At 33.0% G+C, this 20517-nt stretch overlaps 3 protein-coding genes across 3 annotated transcripts in view; 2 read left to right on the top strand and 1 right to left on the bottom strand.

Moving 5' to 3' along the window:
• LOC111717004 (ubiquitin-conjugating enzyme E2 K) overlaps positions 1–1653 on the top strand; it is an 8411-nt gene extending 6758 nt beyond the window's left edge. The window contains exons 8-10 of the mRNA XM_023492517.1: positions 294–329; positions 667–784; positions 1169–1653. Coding sequence (XP_023348285.1) covers positions 294–329; positions 667–756 — 126 coding nt within the window. The 3' untranslated portion in view covers positions 757–784; positions 1169–1653. The remainder of the gene's footprint in view (positions 1–293; positions 330–666; positions 785–1168) is intronic.
• On the top strand, positions 1648–17472 carry LOC111717005 (ADP-ribosylation factor-like protein 6). The gene is made up of 4 exons (XM_023492519.1): positions 1648–1725; positions 2756–2833; positions 3698–3733; positions 16710–17472. Exons 1-4 carry the CDS (start codon positions 1662–1664, stop codon positions 16964–16966), a joined length of 435 nt encoding a protein of 144 aa, XP_023348287.1. The 5' UTR covers positions 1648–1661; the 3' UTR covers positions 16967–17472.
• Positions 17473–17562: 90 nt separating this feature from the next.
• On the bottom strand, positions 17563–19661 carry LOC111717003 (heat shock 70 kDa protein 1). Its single transcript, XM_023492516.1, has one exon. The coding sequence runs from the start codon at positions 19581–19583 to the stop codon at positions 17649–17651; it is 1935 nt and encodes a 644-aa protein (XP_023348284.1). The 5' UTR covers positions 19584–19661; the 3' UTR covers positions 17563–17648.
• Between the last annotated feature and the right edge of the window lie 856 nt (positions 19662–20517).

The raw sequence follows: 20517 nt of genomic DNA, 5'->3' as shown, positions 1-20517 counted from the left end.
CTTTCATCCTGAATGTGGAGGTCATTAGAGGTCATTAGAGGTCATTAGAGGTCATTAAAATTCAATTTGATTTTATTTTATGAATTTCGATCACTAATTAGGCGTGCACCCAAAAAATTGGAAGATTTGAACCAAAAATTAAGGCAGGGCCCCCCCCCCCTACATCAAATGTGCCAACTCCACCATCCCCTTTTAAAAATTTTATTTGCCAAAAATTCAAAATAAGAATTGTGATTTATCAAATACAAAGATATATTTAATTGATTGATTGATTGATTGATTGATTATTTTAGAATGCAACCTTTGATAATATGCTACGACAGCTCAAGGTTAGTTTTCTTGAAATTTAGATTTGTACAGAGAGACATTTTTCTTAATCCTACTGTTAAAAAATGTCTTTGATTTACTGTACTAATAAAATAAGTTGATTTTAAATAACCTGTACTTAGTACAACCATAGGGTTACTTACTTTTCAAATTTAAGTCAGGTTTTGGTCCTTAATAATTTTATAAAATTTGCGCCAATTTTATAAAAAGTTGCCTGGCTTTTATAGCTAGAGACCAATAAATATTACATGATATAGAATAAATACCACGTGATATAGAATTAATGTCACGTTATCTAGAAATACTGTCACGTTATCTTTACTTTGTCACGTGATCTAGGATATGGGAGTAGAGGAGACTGCAGCCCTGGTAGCTCTCTCTTCTTGTGCCTGGGATCTGCAGAAAGCAACAGAAACCCTGTTCAACTAGTCAATAGCCAAATCAATCAATTTATCAGGAATACAAATCAATCATTTGTCAAATCAATCAATTAATCAGGAATACAAATCAATCAATAGTCAAATCAATCAATTAATCAGGAATACCAATCAATTGATATTCAGTTCATCATTTTGATCAATTAATATAGTGAGATCAATCAATTAATACACATTACACATCAATTAAGGATCAGAACAATCATTTAATCAATTATAGCTGAAGCTTAAACTGTTAGGAAAATTTTTGGATTTTTAAAACAAGTTTGTAACAACAAATGAAATCAATTTTTAATAGAATTTCCTCGTATTGCAGTTTGAAAGATCTCAGATCTTTTTTTAGGCCCCTTTAAGCAAAATTTATTATTTATAAATTAAAAAATATACCAACATTGATTGTATAGGAACTGGTGACGGAGACTGCATTTCCCCCCCCCCCCCAGCTTTACCATTGTGATTTAACTGTGTACTGTGTACTATATGTTACCGACGGTGCGGTACTCTGGGCTTACTTATAGTTTAATACTCCTATGTTACACAGTGGGCATGCATACACCGACAAGTGTTATTCATAAAATGTAAAAATGTTTTTGAACGTTTAAGGTTAAAGCTCAATATTTTACATTCATAGTTTATACTCAGACATAAATACAACACACTTTAATCTAATAATTTCAAAGCTATGATTATGACATATAAATTGCAATTGTGATATTTACCTATTTTAACTTTTTAAATTTACTAATATGGAATTGGAAGCTATTAAAAACACACAAAGCTTTCATAAAAAAACTTCAAAAATTAAGAATTGTAAAGATTATAAGAGGCGGAGATTAAAGTTTCAACTGTACATAATCTGTCTTCCTTTGATCTTGGTTTTAATTTCAGATTACAAGAATGGGGTTTTTTGACCGTCTGGCCTCGGCGCTCGGGCTGAAGAAAAAAGAATGCAACGTGCTAGGGAGCCATTTTTTCAATTCCAAATAAGATTTTTATTTTTTACATCAAAACGACTTTAAACATAATTTCAAGTGACCTTCCATGCAAAGATAGCAATATTTACAGCACTTCCCTTGAACCCCTAAATTGATCAAAAATGTGGAAGAAACAATCGTTTTCTGACTCGAAAAGTGTTTATTCCTCCATTGCTTCTTACAAGCAAGAAATGCGCAAGTCATCTCCGCAGAGAAACCGCAAATAAAATAAACAATTTGAAGAAACAAAAAACATAAATATCTAATTCATACTTAATCAGACAAAGCTTTTAAGGGTACTGTTATAAACCGGGCATTGCCCCATTTTTTCATGGAGGTTAATTTAAAACTACGCTAACAGTCCGGTTAAGTGAGTTAACAGAAAGCTATCGGCCTGGTCTGTTGTCAAATAACTTCTAAGATAAAGAGAATTTCATCTGAACAATGAACAGTGATACCGTTGTGTTTTTGTCATCGTCGTAATGGATTCTGGCAATTTCCTGCAATCTCTCTTGTTGCAGAAATTCTCAAGTCATGCACTTTTTAAAGAACCACAATTTCATTAAATCAAGTTTAAGAAAAATCCGTAATTTTTGTTCAAACAATGGTTTTAAGGATAACGTTTTGAATTAAATTTTAGGGTCAGTCACTTGAAGTTACAGTCGCTTAAAGGGACAGAAATCGTGATTTCAAGTGACCCTCCATGCAATGATGGCAAAATGTACACTTCACAGCTGTGTCATTACATCTGTGTCTGATGAATATTGAAGAAATCAATGTTTTGTAGTTTTAAAAACAGACTCAAGAGTTTCTACTGCTAGAAAAAAAAAAGAATTATCATAATTAATAACTTTAAGCCAAGAAAACCAGTAAAATCTTCCACATTTTTGATCGTATAATAGTTTTAAAGTACCCTGTGTGAATCGGGCATTGCCATCTATGCCTGGAGGGTCACCTAACATGACGCATACAGTCCCTTTAAAGAGTAAAGTTCAGACATGTAAATGGTTGGATCAGTGATTGGTCTGGACAACAGTGGGAAATCCACTCTACTCAATCATTTTAAACCTGAGGAGCAACAAAACCAAAATATAGGAAAATAGACATATTCAACCTAACATTGATCGTACTGTGGAATTCATACAACTGTAAAATAGGCAGACGACATTTTAAATATCATCTTGTGTGTATTTGATAAAGTTGTTACAAAGCAAATAGCTATACCAGGATCTTGAAAATAAACTTATCAAGTGAAATGGGTCCGTGAAGTGTGAACACTGTACAAGTGCTGTGTTTTCATCGATTTATGGAAATCAAAATTTGCGTTTCGCTGTCGTCTTCCTATTCCACAGTTTTCTGGGTCCTAACTTTACTAAAACCATAATTCTTCATGAATTATCTAAAACTTCACAATGGGAAGGATAGGAGAGGGGGAAATTATTTTTTATGCTCTGCTGGTGGGAAAACTGAAAAATTGGATTTAATAAAAGGCAATTTGTTTCTTCCTTTTCAATACTTTTACCCTAACCTTAATTTATTTTCTCCAGTTTTGCAACGAATTAAACCTTTTAAAAAAGTTGCTGCTGTTAAACAATTAAAACTAAAACTTGTAATTCTGACTGGTTTATCGCCAAATATTTGAGTTTCATCTAGAAAACTTTTGGTTCGCATTTATTTTACACTTCATGAAAAAAAAACAATGAAAACAGATTCATGTCACTGAAAAGAAATTTATAGCTACCTGGGCCGAATTTAATGAATTTGAACTGTCTATTGCCGGTTCAAATTTGAATCACCGATTCAAATCCTTCCTTAATCTTTAACTTTAAATCGGTGGTTTAAATTTGAACCGGAAGTAGATAGTTCAGTGACGCAGCTCAAATTCTGGTTTAATTTTTAACCTTTCTTATTAACAAAAAGATTTTTCCTTTCTGATTTGTGACTTGTCTATCCCTGCAGTGCCTACTGTTGGATTCAATGTGGAGAAATTTCGAAGTAAGGACTCGTCACGGCCTTCTCACACTGCACTCTTCAGTTTATTAAACTTGCACTTAAAGGGACTGATTGAAATTTCGTCAAGAGTCCCTTTAATTTCACCTCATTGCATGCATTGTCTTGTACAGTTTTTATTTATTTTTTCAAACTTAAAAATTTCGTTCATGACGAATTTTCGATGTACCGCCACTATTGAACTTAATAAATGCACAAGGTTTGACGAAGTTCTATGTTGTATTTTTTAAATTTATTTATTATCAGCTGAGGCCGTTCCTTGTATGAACAAGGAACGTCCTAATGACATACTTTGGGCGACGATAATTAGGTCGCTTTATGTCGGAGACGTCATCTGGTCGATCTTTGTAGTGTTGGAAATGAACGGTCGGAAAATCAAGGATTAAAAGTCGTCTTCAGTTGTAACTGAGAACAATTTTATACCAACCTGGGGAAAACATTAAAGGGAAAGAACAATTATGTTTTTAAGTAAAGTTCTGTACAAGGGTCGAGAGTAAAGATCCCTTTTTTCGAATCAATTTGGATCCGTAAAGTCCTTACTGAACCTTTTCTAAAGCTGTTGGCATGATAGACGAACTAAGAATAAATCTAAAAAAGTTTACCGGACGATTATTCCAGATCAATATCATGTGGAATAATCGTCTCGTAAACTTTGTCAGTGTTTTACACCTATCTATCTCTGTGTGCCATCTAGGAGGTAGATGTATTCTTAATTCAGTTCAGAAAAGACCCGCCCATAATTTTAAAATGTTTTTAATGGGGTAACATTCTTGACCGCTTCAAAACAAGGTTTTGTAAGGCCAAATCCGAAAAAAAATTCGAAACTCTAGTCAAGAGAAAAAGGCCCAATCGTCTTCAAAGGGACTGTAAGCGTAATTTCAGGTGACCCTCCATGCACAGATAGCGATGCCCGATTCTCAACAGTTTTATTTAAACCTTTATTGGATTAACACTGTGTCTCGTTTCTCTAGGTTTGGAAGTGTATTTTAGTTACAATATGTTATCCAGGCGTAGAAATGCGAAACTCACTTTTGTAGAGAAACTCTAATTGAATTATAAACATCAATATCTAATTCATACTTTAGCAGACAAAGCTTTAAAGTGCACCATTGTGAATCAGGCATTGTCATCTTTGCATGGGGAGTCATGCTTACAGTTCCATTAAAGTTGTCGAATTTGGAAAAAAAATGAAAAAAATGTCAAGGAGAGATAGTAAATTTTATTCAAAACCTTGCCTATTTATTTTTATTTATCTACATAATTAATAAAGCTCTTCGCTCATATATTTATGTTAGCTAAAGCTAAACGGCTGAAATAATTTGAGGGAACCCATGGGTAGGGTATCCCGGTGTTACTACTAAAATTATGCTAAAATCCTGATATAAGACCAAGTGCGGGTAAACGGCGTGAGTATTTATGAGTAACCTGGGCAACGCCGGGAACTGATAGTTTAATGATAGTTTATTGATAGTTATATCTAGTAAATTATAGTTTATTGATAGTTATATCTAGTAAATTATAAAGTTGTCCGACAGAAAAGTTTTCATCGTGGTCAATCAAATATCCTTCCTTTTCCTTGATATTGCAGGCATAAACAAACATCAAATGTTGTTAGAAATCAAAATTTCATATTTTGAACTGAGAATTAATTTTGTAGACTTTCCCAAAAAAATATGTTTGATAAGGGATTTTCTTGCTAAAACACTTAATGCAGGTGGTTCTCCAAAAGTATAAGATGCCTTTTTTATTTCTAGAGAATTGATCCCCAGAATTTCTAGAAAATGATTGATTGATTGATTAGAATTTCTCGAATTTGTTCTGCTAAAGACTACACAGTACACAGTACACAGTGCACAGTAAACAGTAAACAGTACACATTTGTAAACGAAACTATGTGAGTTAATATTATTGTGAAGGCTTCTTTCACATTAAGAGTGTGAATAAATTTTAAAGCATTTTATTTAGTGCATGAAATATCTACTACTAGCTTGGGAACCCAGCTTTGCCTGTAAACCTAACTTTCTCTTTAAAATTTAAATTCAAAACCTCTTAGTTTAGACTTTTTAACCCAAGCCAAGAACATTCCCGTGGGTCTACCGAGTTCCCTATCAAAATTTGAGTTAAATGGGTCCAATGGTTTCACGAGTTATGATCAGACAGACAAACAAACATAGATTACTACTTTATATCCTTATAGATTTTAGTAATAACATAACTAAACCAATAATATTTATTAACAACTATTTTTTAACATACTGTACTTTGTACAGTGTACATCTTTTTGTAAACAATGACTATGGACGTTAATGGGCTTATTTCACATAAAGAGTATGAATCAATTCAAAATGGTGTACAAAAAATACTTTTAAAAAAATGTTGATTACATTTACATCTAATTTTTCACACAAGTAACTTAGCATTTTAAAAAGTTTTTGAAATATCTATTATTTTATCTAAAAATTCTTTAATATTCCAAGATTTTTGGGACTCCCCGTTCTCTGTACAGTGTATAAGAAACAAGAAATAATAGTATGCAAGAAGGTCAGTGATGGCAAACAGTTAAAGTTGGAGCTTATTATTGACTTATATAGATATATAGTTAGATAATAGAGGGCTCTTAGCAGTAGCTTAAAGGGACTGTAAGCATATCTTTAACTGACACTTAACGGAAAGATACAATGCCGATTTCCATCCCTATAAACTTTAATATTATCAAAAATGTGGAAGATATCGTCGTTTCCTGACTCAAACAGTGTTTGCTTCTGTGAATTTCTCCATTGTTTCTTACAAGCAAAATTGCGCAAGTCACTTTTGCAGAGAAACCACAAATGAATATAAACAGTTAAATGATCAATGCATATTTAATTTATACTTGATCAGACAAAGCTTTTAAGGTTATAATCGTTGAAATCGCACAGTGCCATATTTGTATGGAGGGGCAGTGGAAATTTCCCTTACAGTCCCTTTAAACGAAGCGTAGGACGTGAATTAAACAGTTTGATAGGACAATAATATAAGAGTTTGATAGGACAATAATATAAGAGTTTGATAGGACAATAATATAAGAGTTTAGGATTATTAAACAATAGGATAACAGTTTGATAGGATTATTAAACAATAGGATAACAGTTTGATAGGATTATTAAACAATAAGATAACAGTTTGATAAGCAGTACACTATAGCAAACATCCAGCAGTACATAATTATCCGCTTGGCTCGTGACGGGGTACAGATGTACTAAACAAATCAATTATTAAAATAGTTTTAAACAATAAGATAACAGTTTAATAGAAATATCGAACAATAAGATGACAGTTTAATAGAAATATAGAACAATAAGATCACAGTTTAATAGAAATATCGAACAATAAGATAACAGTTTAATAGAAATATCGAACAATAAGATCATAGTTTGATTGGAATATTAAACAATAAGATGACAGTTCAATAAAAATATAGAACAATAAGATCACAGCTTAATAGAAATATCGAACAACAAGATAATAGTTTAATAGAAATATCGAACTTAATAATATCACAGTTTGATAGGAATATTAAACAATAAGATGACAGTTTAATAGAAATATCAAACAATAAGATCACAGTTTGATAAAAATATAGAACATTAAGTTAAAAGTTTAATAGAAATATCGAACAATTAGATAACAGTTTGATAGAATTATCGAACAATTAGATCACGTTTTGATAGAAATATAGAACAATAAGATAAAAGTTTGATAGGAATATCGGACAATATGAAAACGTTTAATAGGAATATAGAACAATAAGATAGCAGTTTGTTAAGAATATCGAACAATAAGATAACCGTTTCATAGGAATATCAAACAATAAAATAACCATTTGATAGGAAAATCGAACAAAAGGATAACAATTTTATTGGAATATCGAACAATAAGATAACAGTTTTATAGGAATATCGAACAATAGGATAACAGTTTAATAGAAATATCGAACAATAAGATAGCAGTTTTGTAGTAATATTATACAATAAGATAACAGTTTGATAGGAATATCGAACAATAAGATAACCATTTGATAGGAATATCGAACAATAAGATAACAGTTTGATAGGAATATCGAACAATAAGATAACAGTTTTGTAGTAATATTAAACAATAAGATAATAGTTTGATAGGAATAACCAACAATAAAATAAGAGTTTGTTCCAGATCAAAATGGGGAAAAAGACAATGTTTGCCAAGGTATAAAAATATCAAAAATATTTAAAAAATTTAGTTAGAATTCCCAGTAGGGGGACAAATATAGGTTGAATTTCCAGTAGGGGGACAAATATAGGTTGAATTTCCAGTACGGGGACAAATATAGTTTAAATTTCGTGTAGGCATGGACAAATGTAGTTAGAATTTCCAGTAGGGAGACAAATATAGTTAGAATTTCCAGTAGGTGGACAAATATAGGTTGAATTTCCAGTAGGGGGACAAATTTAGTTAGAATTCCCAGTAGGTGGACAAATATATAGTTAGAATTTCCAGTAGGGAGACAAATATATAGTTAGAATTTCCACGAGGGGACAAATATAGTTTAAAGTTCCGGTAGGGGGATAAATATAGTTAGAATTTCCTGTAGGTGGACAAATATAAGTTGAATTTCCAGTAGGTGGACAAATATAGTTAGAATTCCCAGTAGGGGGACAAATATAGGTTGAATTTCCAGTAGGGAGACAAATATATAGTTAGAATTCCCAGTAGGTGGACAAATATATAGTTAGAATTTCCAGCAGGGAGACAAATATATAGTTAGAATTTCCAGTAGGGGGACAAATATAGTTTAAATTTCTGGTAGGGGGATAAATATAGTTAGAATTTCCAGTAGGTGGACAAATATAGGTTGAATTTCCAGTAGGGGGACAAATATAGGTTGAATTTCCAGTAGGGGGACAAATATAGTTGAATTTCCAGTAGGGTGACAAATTTAGTTAGAATTCCCAGTAGCTGGACAAATATATAGTTAGAATTTCCAGTAGGGAGACAAATATAGTTAGAATTTCCAGAAGGGGGACAAATAAAGTTTAAATTTCCTGTAGGGAGACAAATATAGTTAGAATTATGGGGACAGACTAGGGAGGGGGAACAGGGACGCAATAAACCCTGCAAAATGGTCTTTTAACACTGGATGTAATAAAAATTGGGTTATCCGATATTCCGTAAAATTTGCAGTACATTGTACATTATTCATGATTAATGTTTGTACATAAAAACCCAAGGTTAGCCTTATCATGTGATATATATGACGTATATCTTAAATTGCGACTATTTCTGATTGTGCTGTAATACGTAACATGATTTGCCTGAAATCATGTGATATAGATAACAAAGTAGGAATTGTAATTACGTCTGTTGATTTAACTTGTAACCTATAAACCTTAAATACAGTTAGTTAGAATTAGAACTCCGCTTTGATTACAGTGTACAGTAATTGTACCCCGTTGAGTATTCGGGTTGAGATCATACCTTGTTTAGGGTAAAGATCGATTAAGGGCTTGATAGATAGCCAATGCTTGTGTCCTTGTGTGGCATTTAGAGTCGATGTAATAGCTTGTATGATAGCTATGCTTGTGTCCCTGTATGGCATTTAGAGCCAAAGTAATAGGTTGTTTGAAAGCAATGCGTGTGTCCTTGTATGGCATTTAGAGCCAAAGTAATAGGTTGTTTGAAAGCAATGCGTGTGTCCTTGTATGGCATTTAGAGCCAAAGTATTAGCTTGATTGATAGCTACCCTTGTATCTCTGTGTGGCATTTAAAGCCTAAGTAATATGCTTGTTTTATAGCTACGCTTGTGTCCCTGGAGGGAGGGGGTGCAGAGGTGCCATGATCCCCGCAAAAATGACCTCCGAGCCTCCAGATTTGCAGAAGGACCTCCAGGCCCCACGAAACTGACTCCCAGCCTCAGTGACGTCATCAAGCCTCCCGCCATTCTGTCTCAACACCCCGCATTTTGGTCTCCACTTTTTGTTTTTATTTTGTTTTTATTGGCTTAACCAAAAAAATATCAAAATATATCTCTTCATAGTAGACTCAGTCATAGTTTAAAGAATCGTCTAATCAACAAATTTCTGTAAAAGTTTACATTAAGATGGAATGAGTAAAAGACAACAATAAAAGCACAAATACAAGGATTTCACAAAAACTACTGTGTCTTGTAAATTGCCTCTGATATCATTTGATTCGTTCATGAAACCCCTGTAAAATAATATAAAATTTGTCTATCTTTATACAAAACTGCAATAGTTCTTCACATATTAAGAAATTTGTGACATTTAGAAAAACAAAAATCAAGCCTTTAATCTCAAATAAAATGCACTTTTTAATTTAAATTGTTAATGTATCATTCTGAATTATTTCATCATGTTGAGAATTTTTGAAAAAAGGTTTTTGGTGGATATAAAAGCCAAATATTTTTTTATTGGAGCCAAAATGCGGGGCGTGAAGACAAAATGGCGGGAGGCATGGGGACATCACTGAGGCTGGGAGACGGTTTCGCGGGGCCTGGAGGTCATTCTGCAAATCTGGAGGCTCAGAGGTCATTTTTGCGGGGATCATGGCGCCTCTGCACCCCATCCCTCGTCCCTGTGTGGCATATAGAGCCTGAGTAATAGCTAGATTGATAAGCAATGTTTGTGTTCCTGTGTGGAATATAGAGCCAGGTGGGTTTGTGTCCTGGTTGACTTGGATAGCGGACGGGTTGTGCCTGGACTGATACAGTTTGGGACGAAGTTATAAGAGTACGGCAAATACTACACGGATTCGCTGATAATTATTTAAAATTACCTGACGCTTCCACTTTCCTTTAGCATAGATATTATAGAAATAATGTATACAGATTTTAAGAAAAATAATTACCATTTTAAAAGTTATGCACTGTTTTTCGCATATTCAAGATAACACTGAATAACTACTCAAAGATTAAATATTTTCTTATAAAATGTCATTTATTTATTCTATAATATCTATTCTAACGTTCAGGGATAGCGCTAGGTCATTTTAAACACTGAGGATTGGAGACCATTTTGCGGGGCTCATGGCGGCCCTGCCCCCCCCCCTTCCTCGACAGACACAGATGAAACCTGCGATAAGTGGCTCAAATAATAATTGAATTGTGGTTCTAGTATGCCGCGAAGGTGGCAGCACAGGTGGATTCTGATCCAAATACTTCCAAGGGATTATGTTTAAAAGTGAGAACCGGGTGTCCTCAAACAAACCAAAAAAAGTGTTGAAACTAATATTTTTAAAGTTGGTTTAATCTGAAATAGTCAATATAAACAAATCAAATTGTATTTTTATTTAATGAAATTCTCTGTAAACTTCACAAAAGAAAATGGTAAAATTATGCGATATTACTTGAACGACTTTGTGACCTTGTATCTCCTCTAGTTTTGGTTTTACGTAGAAATATGATAAATAGAAATATATCCGGTAATTCTGGGTAGTAATAAAGAAATTTTTTAAACATTTTGTTCTCCTCAATAACTGTTCAGAAATAGAAGAAGTTCTGCTAAAAATCATATTTCAATCTTAGAAGATTTTATCTATTTATGTCATTGTATGGGTAAGTGCGAAAAAGTTTTTGCCAGGATTTTTATTTTTTCTAGTTTGTTTAAGATCAAAATGAAAGTTCTTTTATTTTTAACGAAAACAAACTAGAAAAATTAAAAATCACAGCAAAAACTTTTTTGCACGCATGATACCCATTTCAATAACATATAGTTTTATTAAGTTTTACTCAAATTATTTAAAAGCAGGTCGACAAAGTTACTTAATCACCCTCTTGCAGGGTGATTAAGTAACTTTATCACCCTACAAGGATTCAAATTAGGTATGAAATTTGAAATTTTCATAGCAGGATGAAAAAGTTATTTTTTCCCCCTGTTGCAGGGCGATAAAGTCACTTAATCGACCTACAACGGGAAATATTAGGTGTGATAAATTCCATCAAAATTGAATAAAAATCTTACGAGCAATTTACTTAAGTTTGTCGTGCTTTTTCTTATCTTTTATCAACTTTTCGAAGAATAAGTGATTTAAAAGTTCCGAACTTTGTTTTTCATGTTTAATTATATATTTACATCTTCTATCATTTTTCTCAAACAAATCTTTTTTGAAACTATTGTGTATTTAATCATTCCTTCTACTTCATGGCCAATCTTATTATATCAGTCAGTGCTATTATAAAAAAATCATCGTGCTATAATGTTACTTCAGCTGTATATTATAGTGCTATAATGTTACTTTAGCTGTATATAATAGTGCTATAAAGTTTATTTGGTTCCAGGATTTCCTCCAGAAAAAATATGATATTTTTAGAGAACATTTTTATCAAATCAAAAATTAAATTGAAACTGATTTTTAATTCTGCTTTATTAAAAGGTTTGTTATTCAAAAATATTTCATAAAAACCTTGGAACAAAATTTCATCTTAAAAAGCTTGAACATTCTCGATAACGAGAACATGTCCAAAAACGTAATACTAATCAAAAGTAGATGTTTAATGATTCTGTGCAAACGGAGCTTTGGTTTTTATGTTTATTTTTACCATTATATATAATAATGCCCCCCCCCCACCAAATATTTTTTCTCTCTCTCCCGGTTTATCATTTACAAGTTAAATTAGTGGTTTCAGTTGTTAAAGCCAAGAATTTTTCATACCAATGTTTGATCAATAAATCTGGGCCTAAGAGGGGGAGGGGGGCTATTCATGGCTTTGGTTGAGGTAGGGGAAATCCATTGAAGGGGGGAGGCGGTATTCTATCGTTTTTATAATCTTATATTTTCCTGCAGCAGTCGGTTCATTCATTGTATACAGTGTACACGCGTTACTTCTTTTTACAATAACAAATACTGAAAAATTTTCCGGAAAGAAAACTTCAGAGACTTAAATTTAGGAACGAGTTTTCAAGACAAAAGCGGCCGAGCGCTCCATTTTCTAAAACTCTTGAAATTTCTGTTTTTCCCAAATTTAAACTTTCGGAATCTTTTTCCGAAAATTGTGTTTCCGGAGTTTGTCATCTATAGTTTTTGGTCCATTAACCGTTTTTCCCATGATGTTATTTTTAGTTTGGAGCTAACCGAAGGGAGTCTAAAAAACGTTCAAATTTTATTTTTTTCATTTCTGAGTTCATAGAAATAAACATATTTAAGTTTAAAAATATTCTTTTCCATAAAAAAACCACACTAACTTTTTTCTCCATTTGAAATAAAGCTAATTAACACTGTAAATGATTTGGTTAGAAATTTTGCTTTTTCCACGACATATATAATACATTGTCTTGTGGTCGGCATTCATATCAATACAATGAAGACGGCTTGAACCTAAGTTTTGATTTCAAACAATATTTTTAATATTGAAGGGGGGGGGGGTCCACACAATTACAAACTTGTTCTCCACTTGACATAATGTTGGTGTAAGGTTAAAGTTATAGCGCTAAATAACACTGTAAATGATTTGGTTAGAAATGATCTCCGCTATGCTGACTCCTTCATCATCAATAAGGGAAACCAGGTACAGTCGTCGTTGGATTTATCAATACAGTGAAGACGACTTTCGATTTTGATTTTTGATTTCTGTCAAGCGTTGAAATAGCATGGATATTGGATACAAATAAACATAGAAACAAAAAACTGTATTAACAGCTTGTAAACTTTTAATTTTAAAAAAGTTCGTTAACATCCAAACTTAGAAAAAGAAGTCGTCTTTATTGTATTGAAATAATTGCCAACTACTGTATATAGGATACAGGGTGTACAAATAAATATGGACATTTTAAATATCTGGCGTCTTAAAGAGAGGGAAAGCGTAATTTCGCATGTAGATATTTAAAAGTTTTAAAAAATCGTTATCAATCCATACCCCCCTAAATTTTTTGCGAGTTTTTCCTTTCAAAAATATTTTTACTTTTTAGTCTTAACCTGCAAAATCAATGAGAAAAATCCTTTTACCTAAATTAAAGGAAGTGAATAATGATTTCTTGGAAGTAAAAAATGTACAGAGCTCTTGTATTGTGAATATCGAGATCTGATCTAGATCTTTTGTTAATCTGCAGATTAATTTAATCTTTATTCGATATTCCACATGTTAATCCTAATAACTTAAATGAAGAGATTAACCGACAGAGGATATCAAGATTTAGCAGACTAGCAACCATGTTATGAGTATCCAATTTAAAAGTTAAAAAATAATCTTTTTTGTTTGGTTATTTTCTTGTGGTTGTTAACATTTTTTACATTTTGATGGTTATTATATCGTTAGAACTGACGAGGATCAACCCAGACCGAAATATAATTTCAATAAATGTGGAACTTACATCTACTTTTTTACTCTACAGAGGTTTGGTTCATCACCAAATTTTAAATTTAAAAGTTCCCAGCTCAGATTGTAGTTGACCCGGTACGACATGCTACATTTCCACGAAAGGTTTTTGACTGCATGCATCCGAACAGCCACTTGTTTGATATAATACCCATTCAGAATTACATATTGTCCATATTGTACAATAAATAGGTGAACATGAAGAAAGCTCTAATTCTGGTTCTAACACAGGAATCTAGACATAAAACTAAACTAAAATATAATATTTTTGTTCTAATTAGCTTAAAGGTGGAAAAATATTTTTTTTTTTAATTGGACCATTTTTTTAAGAACAATTTACTGTGAGGCGTTTATATTAGTATAATGAAGACGACTTTTCTATCTAAGTTTTGTTTTCTAACAAGCTTTTTGCAAATTACAAATTTACAAGTAAATGTTTACATGTTTACATGTTTACATGTTTACATATTTACATGTTTACATGTTTACATGTTTACAGGTTTACATGTTTACATATTTACATGTATACATGTTTACATGTTTACATGTTTACATGTTTACATGTTTACATGTTACATGTTTACATGTTTACTTGTTTACATGTTTACACATGTTTACATGTTTACATGTTTACATGTTTACATGTTTACAGGTCTACATGTTTACATATTTACATGTTTACATGTTTACATGTTTACATGTTTACATGTTTACATGTGTACATGTTTACATGTTTACATGTTTACATGTTTACATGTTTACATGTTTACATGTTTACACATGTTTACATGTTTACATGTTTACATGTTTACACATGTTTTCATGTTTACATGTTTACATGTTTACATGTTTACATGTTTACATGTTTACATTGTTTACATGTTTACATGTTTACATGTTTACATGTTTATGTACGTATCAGCTTGCTGTTTGAAAGCTTGGTAAAAATCATAAATTGAAATCTAAAGTCGTTTTCATTGTATTGATATTTACGATGACGACTGTTCTTCACCTAAAACTTTTAAATAGAAGATTTAAAGTACTTAAATCCGTTTTAAGCAATAGATCTAAAATCTTACCATCTCTCTTTGATTTGTCAAAATCTAAAGATATCTTAAAGGATTTAACTAATCCGTTGGATACGGATCAGTACTTTCTAAAGGGATTAACAATATAAAAGTTGCGACCATGTTTGTCTATGATCAGGATGTTCAGTTCAAGCCGGTATCCCAACATAACGGAAATGGTAAGTTTGGGAATCGTTGTTATTTTGTTCTTTTTTAAACATTCCATTTTTTAGAATTAGAGGCAACTGAAATGTTTTATTTTATAAATTGTATTTTATACAAGCAAACTCTCCTTTATAATTGTAGAAGAAACTTTTAAATTAAATAAATTTTACTGGTTTACAATTATTTAAACGTGTACTGTAGTCTTGTAGAGTTGTACTTTTGATTTATTTTTGCATGTTACTTTCATTTACTTTCATTATTCTTTTATCACGAAATCACATTATTTTCTTTTTTTCGTGCTTAAAGCACTTTTAAGTGAAACATATTTAATTCATAATTTTTTTTTTGAATCCATTTTTAAAAATCGGAACTTTTCCGTTGGAATTAATCGGGATTGATCATTGATCTCTACTTACTTATTTATCTAATTCCCCTTCGATATCCCGTTGTGATCATATCCTGCAGGGATATCCTGTGAAGGTCATACTCTTAAGGGATAACCCGATCATTGATCCTCAAATTCAAAAGTGCCCAGATTGAATATCAAGAATAACTAAAATTAACACAAAACTTGAGAATATTGTTTTTAAGGCTTAAAATATCTTATAACTGACTTAATAATAATATTTAACATTTAACATTTTAAACAAACAATGAGCAGTGAAGTTGATAAAGTTGTATTTATGATTAGTTTGAGCTTATTGTAAAAGTCGTGACCTGACACCCAAATCTGAGGAATAAGAAGACGACGATGAAATAAGAAGACGACTATAAAATTAAATAAGAAGACGACTATTAAACTTGTTCTGATTCAAAATTGTCCACAAAACATCTAACACAGTATAATTGTTTAGTGTGCTACAAAAAAAAAACATTTTTCCTAATAAGTTTATTTTCAAGCTACAAGTAAAACAGTTGGCTTTATAACAACATTAATTATTTAATATGCTGAAATGTCGTCTTCCTGTTCCACTGTTTATACGGAACTTACTATTTGACTCTTTTTTAAGAAACTGATTACTCTCCTTTAACTAAATTTCTTTAAACCCTACATCTTTCCAACGTGATGTTTTAAACTATGAATTCTGCCAGATCAAAACAATAAAATTTAGAAAACAAAATGTGCATCATCAAATGGAACAGGTTGGATAGCTAATAGAAAATTAGAGTTTGAGGCAAATAACAGTTTCTGTAAAGATCTTTTCCCTCCGAATTTCATGAATTTCAAGAAGGTTATTTTTTAGCTCAAAGTATCGTCTGTTTAACAAACCAAAATGGTCTGACAAAATATGTTTAAGGTTTTGTTTATAATTTCTAACAAAAAGATTCTAATATTTAACGAATTATAAAAGATTTTTTTTTAATTTGTTTTTTATGTTTTTAGATCGGAGTGTTGGGTTTACAGCCTTTGATATGTCGGGACAAGGGCGGTACAGAAACCTTTGGGAACACTACTATAGGGATTGTCAGGTATACCTTTGGGAACACTACTATAGGGATTGTCAGGTATACCTTTGGGAACATTTCTATAAGGATTGTCAGGTAAACTTTTACGGAACACTACTAGGGATTGTCTGGTATTCATTTGGGAACACTTCTAAAGGGATTGTCTGGTATTCATTTGGGAACACTTCTATATAGGGATGGTCAGGTATACCTTTCCGGAACACTACTTTAGGGATTGTCAGTTGTTCATTTGGGAACATTAATATAGGGATTGTCAGGTAAATTTTTGGAAACACAACAATAGGGATTGTCAGTTATTCATTTGGGAACACTACTATAGGGATTGTAAATAATTCATTTGGGAACACTTCTATAAGGGATTGTCAGGTGTTCATTTGGGAACACTTCTATAGGGATTATTAGGTATACCTTAGGGAACAATATCAAGAGTTGTCAGGTATACCTTTGAAAAAAAAAAAACACTTAAAATTGTCAGGTGTACTGTTCGGAAATTTTCGGGTATACCTTCGAATAAAGAACACTTAAAAATTGTCAGGTATACTGTTGGGAAATCTATAAAAGAAACCTTTGGAAAATCTACTATTGTGACCACAATGAGAACCAGAAAATTGTATGAACGTCATGAAACATAAGATGTTTCAAACTTTAAATTTAATTGTCACGCCGAGGTAGTAGAAACCGTCATTTTATAGCTCAGTCAATAATCAAACCTAAACTGTCTTTAACCTCCTATTGTTTTTTTTTCAGGATTTCCAAAGTCAAATGAAACATTTAATATTTTTGAAATTTTATTAATAACTTAAATTACTTAATACATTAATATCACATAAGTTTACTGATTGTAATACAAAGTGATTTAATCCACTTCCTCTATAGTTGGTCCTTTAGCTCCTTCCCTGGCTTGAGCTCCACAATTATCAGCTCCTCCTACTCCTCCTGCACCCCCTTGTCCATACAGCTTAGATACAATCATCTTCAGACTATTCTCCAGCTCCTTCTGCTTCTCTGTGTACTCCTCCTTCTCTCCAAGCTGATTCCTATCCAACCAGGCCAGGGCAGAGTCCAGTTGATTCTTAGCATCAGAGATATCTGATGCAGAGAGCTTGGTTTTCACTTCATCTTGGTCAAGGGTGGCTTTCATGTTAAATATGTATGCTTCAAGTCCATTCTTAGCAGCAACCCTCTCCTTCTGTGCTTCATCTTCATCCTTGAACTTTTCAGCATCATTGACCATCCTTTCTATCTCCTCCTTGGACAGCCTTCCCTTGTCATTGGTGATTGTGATCTTTTCCTGCTTCCCACTACCCTTCTCAGCAGCAGATACATTTAGGATACCATTAGCATCAATATCAAAAGTAACCTCAATCTGTGGAGTTCCTCGGGGAGCTGGTGGTATACCAGTCAGATCAAACTTACCTAGGAGATGATTATCCTTGGTCATTGTTCTTTCTCCCTCATAAACCTGTATTGTCACAGCTGGTTGGTTATCACTGTATGTTGTGAAGATTTGAGTCTGTTTGGTTGGAATGGTTGTATTTCTCTTGATCAGAGCAGTCATAACTCCTCCAGCAGTTTCAATACCCATGGACAGAGGAGCAACATCAAGAAGCAGCAAATCTCCAACTTCACTGCTCTCATCTCCATTCAGAATAGCAGCTTGCACAGCTGCTCCATATGCAACAGCTTCATCAGGATTGATCGATTTATTTAGCTCCTTACCATTAAAGAAATCCTGAAGGAGTTTCTGAACTTTGGGAATCCTGGTACTACCTCCTACAAGAACCATCTCATCAATAGAGGATTTGTCAAGCTTGGAGTCTCTCAGTGCCTTCTCCACAGGTTCCAAGGTTCCCTTGAACAGGTCAGAACAGAGCTCTTCAAACCTTGCTCTAGTGATTGATGTGTAGAAATCAATTCCTTCAGCAAGAGAATCAATTTCTATATTTGCTTGAGCAGCTGAACTCAAGGTTCTTTTGGCTCTTTCACAAGCAGTTCTCAATCTTCTAAGTGCTCTCTTGTTTCCAGAAATATCCTTCTTATGCTTTCTCTTGAACTCCTGGATAAAGTGCTCAACCATCCTGTTGTCAAAGTCTTCTCCTCCTAGATGAGTATCTCCAGCAGTAGCTTTAACTTCAAATATTCCATCATCTATTGAAAGGATAGAAACATCAAAGGTTCCACCACCAAGATCAAAGATGAGAATATTCTTCTCTCCCTTAGAGCTGCTCTTCTTGTCCAAACCATAAGCAATAGCTGCTGCAGTGGGTTCATTGATAATCCTAGTAATATTTAATCCAGCAATAACTCCAGCATCTTTGGTTGCTTGTCTTTGTGAATCATTAAAGTATGCTGGAACAGTAACAACAGCATCCTTGACCTGATAACCCAGGTATGCTTCAGCAGTCTCCTTCATCTTCACCAGGACCATAGCGCTCACTTCCTCAGGGGTAAACTGTTTGTTCTCATTCTTATACTCCACCTCAAGCTTAGGCTTACCTCCAATGTTCACAACCTTGAAGGGCCAGTGCTTCAAGTCAGCTTTAACTGTGTCATCATCAAACTTCCTGCCAATCAACCTCTTGGCATCAAAGATGGTATTGTTAGGGTTCATGGCAACCTGGTTCTTAGCAGCATCACCAATCAACCTCTCAGTGTCAGTAAATGCAACATAGCTAGGAGTAGTTCTGTTCCCCTGATCATTAGCTATGATTTCCACCTTTCCATGTTGGAAAACTCCTACACAGGAGTAGGTAGTACCAAGATCAATTCCAATAGCAGCGTGTTTCACCATTTTGCTTTAATAGTGTTGAAAATATTTTAACTTTAGTATTAGGTAGCTTTAAGTGTTCAGTTTTAACTGAGCTTAAGTGGTCTGGTGGGAAATCTTATACCAGTAAAGAAATTTCTAGAATATTACAGAAGTTTCAGCAAATCAGTATACGTAAATACCCCAATCCGAATGTTCTGGATTACCTCATTGCCTGTGATTGGTCGAGGAAAAAATGCACGCCTCTGATTGGTCGATGGGTTTGCGGGGCGGGAGGAGGAGACTTACGAACTTTCTCGAATATAAGTTGCGGATAGAAACTTTTTTTGTCTTTTACGTTAAATACTTTTAGAAAATTCTAGATATTTATTAAGATTTCTTTTATGTGGTTGACTCTAGTGACAGACTGAGGATGGTTGTTGCCAAGGATGAATTAGATATGCTCCTACAGGTTAGAACAACTCTTGAGAAATAGTTCACTGCAATCTAGAAAGTAAAAGTTATGACACAAAACCGGTTCAAACTTGTGACCGTGTAGCTTCTCTAGTTTAATTTTAGGAACAACTTTTATTAATTTAATACTACTATACTCAGTTTACAATTTATATTTATTACAAGTTTCCGAAGTATAGAAATTTCTGATATGATCCAAAACGCGCCCAGGCAGTTGCGTTTTTATTTTCCCGCTTCTCAGATTTCTAGGCACCCCCCCCCCAACATATACACCCAAACTAACGTTGAGCCTAAAGTGTATACGCTTCAGGCAAAGCCAGTTAATCAAGTTATTTCTACTTTCATCTCACAACCTTAAGGTCTTAAGTTCCAAATATTACCGCTAGAGTTCTCGCTTCTCACTTAATGAACTTATTAATGAGAGAGAGATATAATGTATTTCTTCCAGTATAAAGATAACATTACAAAATTGCTAAATTGCAAAGTTTGTAAGAATTATATAAAT

This window comes from Eurytemora carolleeae, unplaced genomic scaffold (assembly GCF_000591075.1).
Source record: "Eurytemora carolleeae unplaced genomic scaffold, Eaff_2.0 scaffold1578, whole genome shotgun sequence".
In the NCBI taxonomy this organism is placed as follows: domain Eukaryota; kingdom Metazoa; phylum Arthropoda; class Copepoda; order Calanoida; family Temoridae; genus Eurytemora; species Eurytemora carolleeae.
Note: the sequence above shows the minus strand (reverse complement) of the source record. Positions and strands in the feature narration are given on the sequence as shown.